The 13541-nt window shown below is 31.8% G+C and overlaps 3 protein-coding genes and 1 pseudogene across 3 annotated transcripts; 2 read left to right on the plus strand and 2 right to left on the minus strand.

Moving 5' to 3' along the window:
- Window positions 1–4147: 4147 nt before the first annotated feature.
- On the minus strand, window positions 4148–5343 carry LOC145240149 (histone H2A-like). Its single transcript, XM_080103751.1, has one exon. The coding sequence runs from the start codon at window positions 5087–5089 to the stop codon at window positions 4712–4714; it is 378 nt and encodes a 125-aa protein (XP_079959877.1). The 5' UTR covers window positions 5090–5343; the 3' UTR covers window positions 4148–4711.
- A 47-nt stretch (window positions 5344–5390) lies between these two features.
- LOC145240228 (histone H2B, gonadal pseudogene) lies at window positions 5391–5958 on the plus strand (annotated as a pseudogene).
- Window positions 5959–11300: 5342 nt separating this feature from the next.
- LOC145240229 (histone H4) lies at window positions 11301–11612 on the minus strand. Its single transcript, XM_080103810.1, has one exon. The coding sequence runs from the start codon at window positions 11610–11612 to the stop codon at window positions 11301–11303; it is 312 nt and encodes a 103-aa protein (XP_079959936.1).
- A 308-nt stretch (window positions 11613–11920) lies between these two features.
- Window positions 11921–12331, plus strand: LOC145240230 (histone H3). Its single transcript, XM_080103811.1, has one exon. The coding sequence runs from the start codon at window positions 11921–11923 to the stop codon at window positions 12329–12331; it is 411 nt and encodes a 136-aa protein (XP_079959937.1).
- The last annotated feature ends 1210 nt before the right edge of the window (window positions 12332–13541 follow it).

Consider the following 13541-nt stretch of genomic DNA (forward strand, 5'->3'; position numbering starts at 1 on the left):
GAGGGAGGAATGGGTTAAAAACCATTCACTTCGAAATTACTACGCGTTCTTTTCTCACACCATTACAACAATAATCATATATTATTATAATAATATGTGAAAACGATGCTACATCAAACTGTGGCCAGTCATATATTCTTTTCCGAGTTGCCAGATGGTTTTTTTTATAAGCGAGAATTAATGAATTTGGCTTCTTTTTTTTTTTACATTTTAACCTCTAAAAGTTATTTGGCCTTTTCCATTAATTAAGAAAGGAACAAGCAGAATATTATATAAATAGGATTTTGAAGATTGAATCGTTTAGTCATTAAATCATTGGTTGAATAAAATCGTCATAAAACCATTATTTAAGCCATTAAGATTAATGTAATGTTTTAATCTCTATAAAATATATAAATACTTGAAATCTTGTAATATTTGCGAATTTGTCAAGTATTTCAAAAGCCAAAAAACGACCTATTTAACTGTTTAAATGCTTACAAGTCTTGTATTCCATCTTTGTCCATATTATTCCATTAGCTTTATTTACTTTGTATTTTAGATCAAGTGACAGCAATTAATTATATTATTTGTAGTTATTTATTATGCGTTAGCCAGTCGTGATAATAAAAAAGCGTTTTTTTTTGTTTTGTTTTTTTTTCTCAAAAGAATATTTATGCGAAATTAGTTTTTACCGGTACTTCAAAATGTAATCGTAACAATCTATTGTATAATTAATATTTCTGATGAAACTTTAGTAAAAAAAAAAAAAAAAAAAAAAAAAAAGACGATGTTATAAGTGATAAAACACATAATTCCATACTTTTAATCTACCACTAACCCTAAGTTCGGGTTTTAATAGAAAAATAAAATCTGGAAAGGATGCGTGTGACGGGTTTGTTAAAGTGAATTTCGCTTAAAATATTTAAAAGTCATATATAACTATGGAATTAAAAAAAAAAAAATACTAGCGGATAATTGTATACAAGTTTTTACTTCAGTCGATGTATGCGCGAGTTTCATCATGCGACAATTACAGATTCATGAAGTCATTTGTGAACGGTGTGACATACGTTATAAGTATGAGATATTATTTAGTTAAGTTAGAATCAAACGGTGAAAAATAAATGTTATATTGAGATATAAACAGTTTGTAGTGAAGAGAGATGCGATTCGATCGAACGCCTAACAGTGATTGGTTTGAATAGCGACCATCTTTATTTCATTATTAAAATATTATTGAAATAATCAGCTTTCAGTTAATCATTTATTTCACAACTCAGGACAGTGGGGAGACTTGTCACTTAAAATGGCGTAACAAAACTTGACTGCAAATTATAGGACGATATTGTGTTGTTTCCACTTGATCAAATATGCTGCATAAATAATTCCAAACAACTGAAATATGGAGAATGATGATTTTAATGTCACACGATCTCAAGTAAAAAATGATTACAGATAATGTAACATGTAAAGTTCAAGTTCAATAACTCTAAATTAATTTAACTAAGTTATCTCCCTTGTATTAAAATTAAAATTGAGACAGTAAAAGTTTAAAGAAGACTTCCCCTCGCTTGATCTCTTTTTCCAGAAATTCAAATCATTTTTATTAGAATAAATTATTTTATGACCAGTCGTTGAAAATGTTATTTAATTATTGAAATAAACAGCAATTTATTTCAGAGCTCTAGTCAGTGGGGAGATTTTGTACTCAAACTGAAGTAACAATAATTGACTGCAAATTATAGAATGATGTTTGCTTGTTGCCACTTGATCATAACATGCAAAATAATGACAACTAAAATGTGGAGAATGATGATTTTAATGTCACTTGATCTCAAGTAAAAATGATTACATGTGAAGTCCGATCTCCCTTGTATTAATTATTCAAACTGAGACAGTAGTAGCCTAAAAAAACTTGCTGTCACATGATCTCTCATGAGAAATAAATAAAAAAAGAGTATTTTTTAACAATAACTACAGGTGTATGTATCAAAGTTTAAATAAAATTATTTGAAAATGTTAACTTTACAGATTGATACGTTCGTTTGACAGAATTCGGGGAAAAACATCAATAGATCAAATAAACACCGCATATATATCCTATTTCATGAAATAGGTTTGTATGTGTATGTATATTTACGTATTGAGGTGTGTGATTGACCTATTGGATACCATCGTGGCCTTTGAATCGTCAATATAGACATGCCCTGATCGTTTACTGACTAACACTTGGTAAAAGTATGAACCAGCAATATCGGTCATTTTTTTACTAAAGACAACAAAAGGAAAACGTTTTCAAAAAACTAGATTACAAATAAATGTTAACGTGAAATTTATTGGGTGGGTTTCTATCAGTATTTTGTTGAATTCACTACTGAGCAATTATACAGACTTCAAAAGATATGACACTCTCGTTTCGGCCATTTTTCTTTTCTAGTTCTCCCGTAACATTGAACACTTTTTTTCCGAAATTTTTAATCGCTTCAAAATAAATTAAGCCACAATCAAAATAGGTAGAAGAATAACAAGGTTTTACTGTACACATAGATTCGATTAAAAAACAAATATATAACAAATAAATGTTATCAAAGGCAAGAAGTGGATAATTTTCTAGCGTGTTTATTTAATGTAACATGTTTATTCGGCTCGTAAAACATACAGTGGTTACCGATGTATTGGAAAATTAAAAATGGCGCTTGATTCTCTTTGACACGGTAAGTTTAGGAAAAAGAGTTGAAAATAAAATAATATACAAAATACTGTTATAAACCCACCAAAAATATGCCAGCCTATGTCACGTTAACACATATTGAGCGAGTTTCTAACCGTATTTTGTGTAGTTTTTTTTTTTAATTCCTTTTCCCAAACTTATCGTGTCAAAGAGAGAGAGAGTCGGGCGCCATTTGCAATTTTCTAATACATCGGTAAACACTATGTTTCTCGAGCTGAATAAACATGTTACATTAAATAAAAACATTAGAAAACTATCCACTTAGGTAGAAAAGTAACTTATCTCGCCTTTGATAACATTTATTTATGTATTTGTTTTTTGACAACTTTTTCGAATCTATGTGTACAGTAATACAAGCTCTAATAACTTATCTTGCCTTTGATAATATTTATTTGATTTATCATTGTTTTTTTTTTTGTTTTTTTTTACCACGTTTCCGTTTTGTTATTTCTAGTGAAAAAAAAATAAATAAAAATTGATTCCCGCTTCAAATATTTATAATATTGCTTAAAAACAGTGTGGTATTTATTTACGTAGTTTGTCTCAAAGAAAACTAAATTATTTGCAACGCTGTTATTTGTTCACGAACTTTTTTGCGATTAAACCACTTTAATCAATTGGTTGGTACTGGTCGCGATTTGAGTTCCCTGCCGAACACCATAAAAAACACTAACTTCTCCCTACGCATTAGCAAAGGACATGTTTTAGTTGCCATAGTAACTCAACGATCATGAATTTTTATCGACTTTTTATAAGTTTTACTGTTTATGAATATTGAAATAAAAGAAATTACTACACATTTATTAATAATATCTCACTTTTATCGACTTTTTTTTTTACTGTTTTACTGTTTATGTGTCACTTTTATCGACTTTTTCTTTTCTTTTTTAAATAGTATTTTCTTTTTAAATGACGACGTTTTTACTGTTTATGAATATTGAAAGAAAAATAATTACTAAACATTTATTAATAAAAAAATGGGTGCTAGTGCACTTATGATCCGCGCTGTATTTTAAATCGTATTTCTAAGTTTAATTAATGTTTTTTTTTATTCAATTGTAAGGTTAAAGTAGAGAATAGGTACAAAACACCCTCCCCATGTTAAGAATGGCTTTTTAAATAATAAAAAAACATTAAACCTTAATTAAACTTAGAAAAACGATTTAAAATATAGCGCGGATCATAAGTGCACTAGCACCCATTTTTTTTTTTTTAGTAGTAATTATTTTTCTTTTAATATTCATAAACAGTAAAAACGTCGTCATTTAAAAAGAAAATGCTATTTAAAAAAGAAAAGAAAAAGTCGATAAAAGTGATTAAAAACAAAGGCGATAAAAGTGAGATATTATTAATAAATGTGTAGTAATTTCTTTTATTTCAATATTCATAAACAGTAAAACTTATAAAAAGTCGATAAAAATTCATGACCGTTTATTTACTATGGCAACTAACACATGTCCTTTGCTAATGCGTAGGGAGAAGTCAGTGTTTTTTATGGTGTCCGGCAGGGAACTCAAATCGCGACCAGTACCAATTGGTTTATCGTTCAACTTCTGGGACTATTTTAAGTTAAAAAGAAATCGAAATGAGTATTTATAATTATATTATAAATATGATGTTGATTAAAAGTCTGTAGTTTCACGTTTGCCACTGGGAGCAGTTAATGCAAGTAGGTTATGGAGAAACACAACAAAAAATCTCTTTAGACAGAATAAGCGAAATCAAAACAAGATGGCGACTGACTTTAACCGCGTCGTATGACAAGACATTTCAATTTACTTCAAACGAAATTCAAATGATGGGGCTAAATTTTATATTAAATCTACTGAAGGTGCGTAAAATAATAAATGCAAAAAAAAAAAATAATAATACTTCATAAATAATCGCAGAAGTCAGAAATAAAAAATCGCATTAAGTAAGATTGACGAAAAACATTTCGGGAAAATGTTGGTGGCCCTGAAAAGGGCCGTTTGTGTTGTGTCAAGGAAATAAGAGAATTTACTTGGCAGCTTTCTGGGTCTTCTTGGGAAGAAGTACAGCTTGGATGTTGGGAAGGACACCGCCCTGGGCAATGGTCACTCCGGCCAAGAATTTGTTTAATTCTTCGTCATTACGGATGGCCAATTGCAAGTGACGGGGAATGATTCTGGATTTCTTGTTGTCTCTCGCAGCATTTCCAGCCAACTCGAGAACCTCAGCGGCCAAATATTCCATGACGGCAGCCAAATAGACGGGTGCACCTGCACCAATTCTCTCCGAATAGTTACCCTTGCGGAGGAGACGATGGATACGACCAACGGGGAATTGAAGTCCGGCACGGGATGAACGAGTCTTGCTCTTTCCCTTGGCTTTACCTCCTTTACCACGACCAGACATCTTTAGGTTTTGCTGTTCTTTCAAAAAAGCTCAAACGACTTTAATTTACAAAACGCACGCAACTTGCCTTAAATACGCGTAGATCGGCTCCGGCCAACTGCTGATTATTTTACCGCTCACACAACGGCGTTCTTTTGTCTGTTTTAAGTGCTTTCACAAGTTGTGTAGTTTTGTTGCTAGTTTCTGACCAATCAAATACGAGAGATTTGAGAGAGAAAATTTTGATTGTTGCTGGGAGCCGGCGTGTTTCGTATAAAAAGGAAAGGGAAGACGTTGCCTTTATCATTTCTAATTTGTCGAAATGGCTCCCCCCACTGAAGTTAGCAAGAAAGGCGCTAAGAAAGCTGGTAAGGCTAAACCTGCCCGTGATGGCAAGAAAAAGAGAAAGAAGAGGAAGGAAAGTTATTCCATCTACATTTACAAAGTAATGAAACAAGTTCATCCTGACACTGGAATTTCTAGCAAAGCCATGTCTATTATGAACAGTTTTGTTAACGATCTTTTTGAGAGAATCGCTAATGAAGCCAGCCGTCTGTCCCATTACAGCAAGAAAAGAACACTTAGCAGCCGTGAGGTCCAGACCGCTGTCCGTCTCCTTCTCCCTGGTGAGTTGGCTAAACATGCTGTCTCTGAGGGAACCAAAGCTGTCACCAAGTACACCAGCGCCAAGTAAAAAGCGTTTTCTTCAAAAGAAAAAAATTCCCAAAACGGCCCTTTTCAGGGCCAAACATTTTTTCACGAATGTTTCTTCACTTTCTATATTTTAATGCGATTATTCACTGTTTAGATTTCATAGATATCCCCATCTCTTTCTATGGCGTAAATATTACTTATTTCTATATAATGTATATTTGTAGAAGATTAGGGAAAGACAGTCTTAAATTATATTTGTAATTTTTATTTGTGAACTTGTAAATTTGTTTAAGTCAATCTTAATACAAATTTTTGCATTTCTTTCAATGTTTTTATTTAAATTTATATTTTTTTCCAGCTTTCTTATTCCTTATCCGTACAATCACATTATGATATGCATCTAAATATTACCTGAAATATTTTTGTTTTGTTTTTTAACGTGCATTCATTTAACGTCTGAAATTTTAAAAAATAAAGCTCTTAAATAATTTAAATAATAAAAAAAAAGCTATTACGTAATCAATACCAAGCAAGTAACCAACTTTAAAAGTTTTTAAAAGATAAATTATACAAATTCTAAATGAATTGTTTTTTCCGGTTTGTATTACTGTACACATAGATTCGAAAAAGTTGTCAGAAAACAAATATATAACAAATAAATGTTATCAAAGGAAGATAAGTTACTTTTCTGCCAAACTGTTTTTATTCAATGAAAACATATTTATTCAGCTCGAAAAACATACAGTCTTTACCGATGTATTCGAAAATTCAAGATGGCGTCTCGCACCCTCTTTAACACCGTAAGTATGGAAAAAGGTGTTATAAATAAAAAAAACTATGCAAAATACTATTAAAAACCCACCGAACCTATGTCACGGTAACATATATTGAGCGAGTTTTTAACAGTATTTTATCCGGTTTTTTATTTATAACATCTTTTTCCACACTTACCGTGTTAAAGAGAGAATAAGACGCCATCTTGAATGTTCCAATACATTGGTAAACACTGTATGGTTTTCGAGCTGAATAAACATGTTACATTGAATAAAAACACGAAAAATATATCCAGTTTGGTAGAAAAGTAACTTATCTTGCCTTTGATAACATTTATTTGTTATATATTTGTTTTTTGACAACTTTTTCGAATCTATGTGTACAGTAATACAAATCCATTTTTTCTAATGTGCGAATGTATTTTGATTGTCTTACCGAAGTTCAAATCTTAATTTCGGAGTTCAATTCTTGCATATCAAATATAATCGAAACAGACTTTAAAAAATTACACCCCTTGTAAAATCGACAGAAAAACTTAGTTTTTGTCCAAATAAATCGATTACAATTTTTAACTCATCGTCGAAATTTCAAACATTCGCTGCAAGTTTTTCTTGTGTTCACCTGACAGACAGTTTTTCGAACCGCATAAACGTTTTAAAGTGAGTAAAGCCACAAAAACTTTATCAGATAGGTAGAAGAGTAACTTGTCTTTAATAACATTTATTTGTTATTTGAAAATTTTTCGTACCACGTGTATTGTAAAACAAATCCCCATTCTTTTATTTCTTATTTTGAAGTTTTTGTCGAGTCTTCAAAGAAATCGCGGCCATTTTTTCTTGTTCATCGGTAGCGTTCAATGTAGCTTGCTTTTCGAACAGAATAAACATTTTACAAAAACAATATTGAAATCTTATCCAGTTATAGAGAAAACGAACTTATCTTACATTTTCTAACATTTATTTGTTATATTTGTTTTCTGGCAACTTTTTTGTATCTGTGGATCGTAAAACAAATCCAAATGGGGTTACAATACTTGACTTTAAAAAAAAAATGTTTTTGATAGTTTGTTGCGGACGTCATGTTGCCTATACTTCTGCATCATCCTATGTAATATTATATTACTAATATATACTTCATATATATATACATACGTACATGTGCTGTGTCATGCACACACAGGGGTCACAGAAAAATCATTTTATTTTTATTTCAATAGAATTTATTCATTTTACATTTTTTTTTTTTTTACCTTATTAATTTTGTTCGGGTTTATTTTCTATGAAATTTAAATGTATGCTGCGTATTTGTTTATTAGAATTTCATTTTTTCGATGTGAGAGAGAATATATATATATATATATATATATATATATATATATATATATATATATATATATATATATTCCGTTTTCGAGAATCAGGAAAATCATTTCAAGGCACAATTTCCCGTCATTTTTGTAGCAAAATGTAAGGATATGTAGTAATTCTTTTTTTGACTTTGCTTGCAAATATTTCGACACGAGTTTTTCATGGTTTGTTTTTAAAATTTGAAGTTTACTACATATTTATTTAGTAGAAAGAAACGATATGTTAGAACGTAATGTCGCCGTAATTAAACTCTCCAAAATTACGAAAAATAATCGGTTAAAAAATAATTATCGATGAAAACAATTATTGAAAGAAAATTTACCTAATTGAGTTTTTAGTTATCTCCCGTCGATAAACCGGTTTAATTACAAAACAATGACTTCACTAATTATAATACTTACTATATTAAACAAAGGGACATAACTCTTGGGTCGTGTATAATAAACCGTCAAATTTTCTTTTAACGATCTTTAAAAATTGTCGGGTGCTTATTTATATTGAGATATATGCAAAATATTACAGTTCAAAATAGGAAAACGGTATACGAGGAAAACTTATCGGCAGGATTGCAGTTTACAGGGAAATCAAGGGACGCAACTCCTGCCAAACTAAAAAGGACGCAAACAGAATCACCGGGGGGCACCTGTTTCAATTTTTAAATTACGAATTTTAACCGAACCTACTACACGTGGAATAATATAACAAGTTTTAAGATTTCTTTTGAATAGTTCATTTCTTTCTAATTCCTTTGTTTTTTATTCGTTTTACTTCTAAATTATTTTCTTCTTTAATTTTTTGTTTTTACAATCTTTTATTATACTTTTATTCTTTACGTTTTTATTTTTTTTACCAAAATGAGAACTACTATCGTTGACCACGTTATGTCTACGACTGAAGTGGAAGAGCAGAAGTGGACCTATGAGCATTTGTATAATTTGCTGCCACCAAATAACGAGGTACAGTTACAAACAGCGGCCTCATTGGGACTCATACCGAATAGGAGTTTCTGCAGCTCGTGTGAGAGAGATCGAATTCTCTATAAAAACGGAGCCAAAGGGGATGGTTTTGCGTGGAAGTGTCCTGTCTGTAAGAAGGGTTGTTTGCCAAGGATGGGTTCCTTCTTACAGAGAAGTCATCTGACAATAAAGCAGATTTTAGTTATTTTGCTCAGTTGGAGCATGGAGATGCCGCAGATTAAAATTAAACAGGAAGCAAGTGTAAGTAACCATACAATCGTAGATTGGATGTCATTCATAAGAGAAGTCTGTGAACAGGACATGCTGGACCATCCCATCATGTTAGGTGGGAGAGACGAACATTCGACACCTAAAGAAGTGGAGGTGGATGAGTCATATTTTTTCCGACGAAAGTATAATAGGGGACGTGTGAGGAAGGGCGTTTGGCTTTTTGGCGCAGTGGAAAGAGGCTCGAATTTGTGCAATTTCGCAATAGTGGGAAATAGGGATCGAGATACCCTGTTTCCAATCATAAATTCATGGTGCCTGCCAGGAACAAGAATTATTTCTGACGGTTGGGCGGCTTACCAAGGACTTGATCGACTCGCTCAAGGAATTTATGAGCACGACACTGTCGTCCACGAAGACAACTTCGTTGATCCGTTGGACCCTTCAGTGCACACACAGACTATTGAAGGACTATGGTCACACGCCAAAAAACATATACGAAAGTTTGGGAATCGACAAAATATGTTCGGCTTGCATCTGATGGAATTTTTATGGCGAAAAAGAGAGAAGGGTGAATGTTTTCCATGAATCATCAGATGCATCCGCGAACAGTATTCGTTTTAAAAATTAACTGTTTAATAAAGTTCTATGTTCTTAAAATAATTCTATGTTCTTCAAATAATTCTTTCTTAAAATAATTCATAACTGTTTTTCGTTTTAAAAATTAACTGTTTAATAAAATTCTATGTTCTTCAAATAATTCTATGTTATTAAAATAATTCTTTCTTAAAATAATTTATAACTGTTTTATAAAGTTCTATGTTCTTCCTTTGTTAAAAAAATAACTTATTCAAACAGTTCATTTAAATTAACAAGAAAAAGAAAAATTGAAACAGGTGCCCCCCGGTGATTCTGTTTGCGTCCTTTTTAGTTTGGCAGGAGTTGCGTCCCTTGATTTCCCTGTAAACTGCAATCCTGCCAACTTATCTGTTGAAAATGTTAGTTTACATTAAAAAAAAAAAAAAAATGACGGAAAAGTTTCTAGTCGAATTTTAGCAATAAAAATGTCCGTAAATTAGTTTTTCAACTGACATATTTCGCATCTTTCTCAATAAAGTACCGATTTTATTTGTAAAAGTATTTTCCAGAGTGAACAATTTCAAAATGTGCATAAATCTCAGATCCATATTGTCACATTGACATTTACTGAGTGCTTCTCTACCAGTGTTTTGTTAAATGTTGAGGACTGATTTAAAAAAGGGCATTTATTTAACAGAAACGAAAAAATAGTAAGAAACAAAAAACAAAATGTTACCAAAGGCAAGATAAATTTTTTCCTTACCTGAATAGGATTTTGATGTTTTAACTTATTTTAAAGTATCTTTATTTAAAACATAAGTATTGCCTTGTTGATAAGTTGGAGCGAAAACAAGATGGCTGCATCTAATGGGTGGATTTCTATCACTACTGTTTAATTTTTTTTTTTTTCCAAACATTCATTTACCAAATAAACTCAGTGTTTATTAAAATAATATTGCTACTCGGAATTATTATGAGTTGGGCAGTTATAATAGAGAACGTTTGGTTTTGTAAGTGTTTATTAAAATGAAATCTGTAGAATTCACTTGTCACGTGAACCAAACTCCCATCAATATAACCACCTAAATATACTTTTAGTTAAAAATGAATTTACTTAATTGAATTCCCACCCCATTAAAAGACACCAACGATGATCAAAAAACATTAATCGATTAGATATAAAGAAATATATGCAATTTTATTATCATCATTCCTTTGTATTTTTTTTCAATTGCAGTCATTATCTTTGAGAACTGACAAAATTCCCCCACTTTGTTTTGAATATTTCACAGATAATTTAACTTAAATTCTTGCCTAAAAACAAAGTTATTTAAAATTATAGGATTTTTTTTCTTTTTGAGTGATATACCATATTTGCTCAAATATTGGAAGTTAGTACATGGGATTAATACTTTTGTTATAATTGTAAAATTATTTTTAAGTCTGAGGTTTTTAAACAGAATAGCTAATTATTCATGTCCGCAATGAAAACAAAATAAGCGAATTATACAGAATAATGAAAAACGGATTTAAAAAAAAAAATCCATCAAATTAGACGTTATGAAAAGATAAACGCATAAAAGTTAGATTTGGAAAAATACTCTTCGGAAAATGTTGGTGGCCCTGAAAAGGGCCGTTTGGTTTGGTTCGTTTTGTCTTGGGTCAAATAATGGTTTAACCTCCGAATCCGTAAAGGGTTCTTCCTTGTCTCTTCAGAGCGTAGACGACATCCATGGCGGTGACAGTCTTCCTCTTGGCGTGCTCGGTGTACGTGACGGCATCACGGATGACATTTTCAAGGAAAACCTTCAGGACACCACGAGTTTCTTCGTAGATCAGACCAGATATACGTTTCACACCACCTCGACGGGCAAGACGACGGATAGCGGGTTTCGTGATACCCTGGATGTTATCACGAAGTACTTTACGATGACGCTTAGCGCCTCCTTTTCCTAAACCTTTTCCTCCCTTTCCGCGACCAGACATGTTGTTGTCAATTGAAGTAGTAGTATGAAAATACTAATGTACGGCGGACAACAAATCAAATTTACTATATATAGGTCTCCGCACAAAATCCGGCGGACCTAGTTGAAAGCACCCCACGTGATGCTTTATCACCAATGAGAATAAAGGGAAATATTTGAACATTTTGCGAGCACCGAACAAAGGAAAACTGAACGAGCACTTCAGAAAGTAGCAGCAGCAGCTGATAACAGCTCATATAAAAGCTGTAACGGTCGTCGGCTCGTGCGTAAAATTCATTTGGAAATCATTTGAATAATAAGTTCGTCGTAATGGCCCGTACTAAGCAGACCGCTCGTAAATCCACCGGAGGAAAAGCTCCTCGTAAACAGTTGGCTACCAAAGCGGCGCGTAAAAGTGCTCCAGCCACTGGTGGAGTGAAGAAACCCCATCGTTACAGGCCCGGTACTGTAGCTCTCCGTGAGATCAGACGTTATCAAAAATCCACTGAGCTTCTCATCAGGAAACTTCCCTTCCAACGTTTGGTTCGTGAAATCGCCCAAGACTTCAAGACCGATCTCCGTTTCCAGAGTTCTTCTGTGATGGCTCTTCAGGAGGCCAGTGAAGCTTACTTGGTTGGTCTTTTCGAAGACACCAACTTGTGTGCCATCCACGCCAAACGTGTCACCATCATGCCGAAGGACATCCAATTGGCTCGTCGTATCCGAGGCGAGAGAGCTTAAATTTATTATCTCTCTTCATATTCAAACGGCCCTTTTCAGGGCCACAAATTTATTATGAAAGTTTTTTCTTACTGTTGTAATTTAATGCGATTTTTATGTTTTATAAGTTTTCTATATTCTGTCATTGACTTTTTTTCAATGTGATTTTCCTCTTTAGGTGCGTTTATAAGTGAAACGACATTTTTCGACATCAATTGTTTTTAGGCAATTTATATCCGAAAAAGTTGTAAAAAAACAAAAAAACAAATAAATGTTATCAAAGGCAAATGGCGCCCAAGACAAAATAATATTAAAAATCCACCGAATAACATATATTGAGCGAGTTTCTAACAGTATTTTGTCTGCTTTTATAATTTTAACTCCCTTTCCCAGACATACCGTATCAATGAGAAAGTCGGGTGCCATTTTAATTTTCCAATACATCGGTAAACACTGTTTTTTTCGAGCTGAATTAACATATTACATTAAATAAAGACATCAAAAACATATCCAGTTAGGTAGAAAAGTAGCTTATCTTGCTTTGATAACATTTATTTGTTATATATTTGTTTTTTGACAACTTTTTCGAATCTGTGTACAGTAATACACACCATTATTTATTATTAAATTTATTGAATATTTCCTATGAGGTTTCACCGAGCATTAGATTGAATAGATTAGTAATAAACTGCAATTTAAAGTCATTATTATAAATACCTACAAAAAATGTTGATGTACAGTAAAACAAAACAACAGAACCATACCGTTAAAAGAATCTTATCAAAACTTTAAAAAGAACATATCACTCGAATGTCAGCTAGAGCATGAATTAATAACTCTCTAAATCCAAAGATAATCTGCATAAAATGACTCAAAGGGTTGATCTGCCGTACAATCCAACAAACGAACCTCATCATTTTTGTCCACTGAGATTCATTCGCAAATATTCTCTATTTATATACGTTATTACTATGTTTACTAAATTCAAATTTTATGTTTCTGTTCATTAGAAAACTATTATACTAATAAGAAAGATAAAGTATTTTAAAAATATTTTAATATAAACTGTGTAAAAAGAGTTTTCAAGCAAGAAAATAAAAATATTCCAATTATAGAAGAAATTGTAAATAAACTATTTAAAATATATTATCCCACCCAAAAAAAAAGACATTTAAATAATAAAAAAAAAGTTTTATTTTATTATTTGTAATACAAACAAATATAAATTGCC

The sequence above is a fragment of the Euprymna scolopes genome, chromosome 19, assembly GCF_053919585.1.
Source record: "Euprymna scolopes isolate OS-2025 chromosome 19, ASM5391958v1, whole genome shotgun sequence".
Classification (NCBI taxonomy): Eukaryota; Metazoa; Mollusca; class Cephalopoda; order Sepiida; family Sepiolidae; genus Euprymna; species Euprymna scolopes.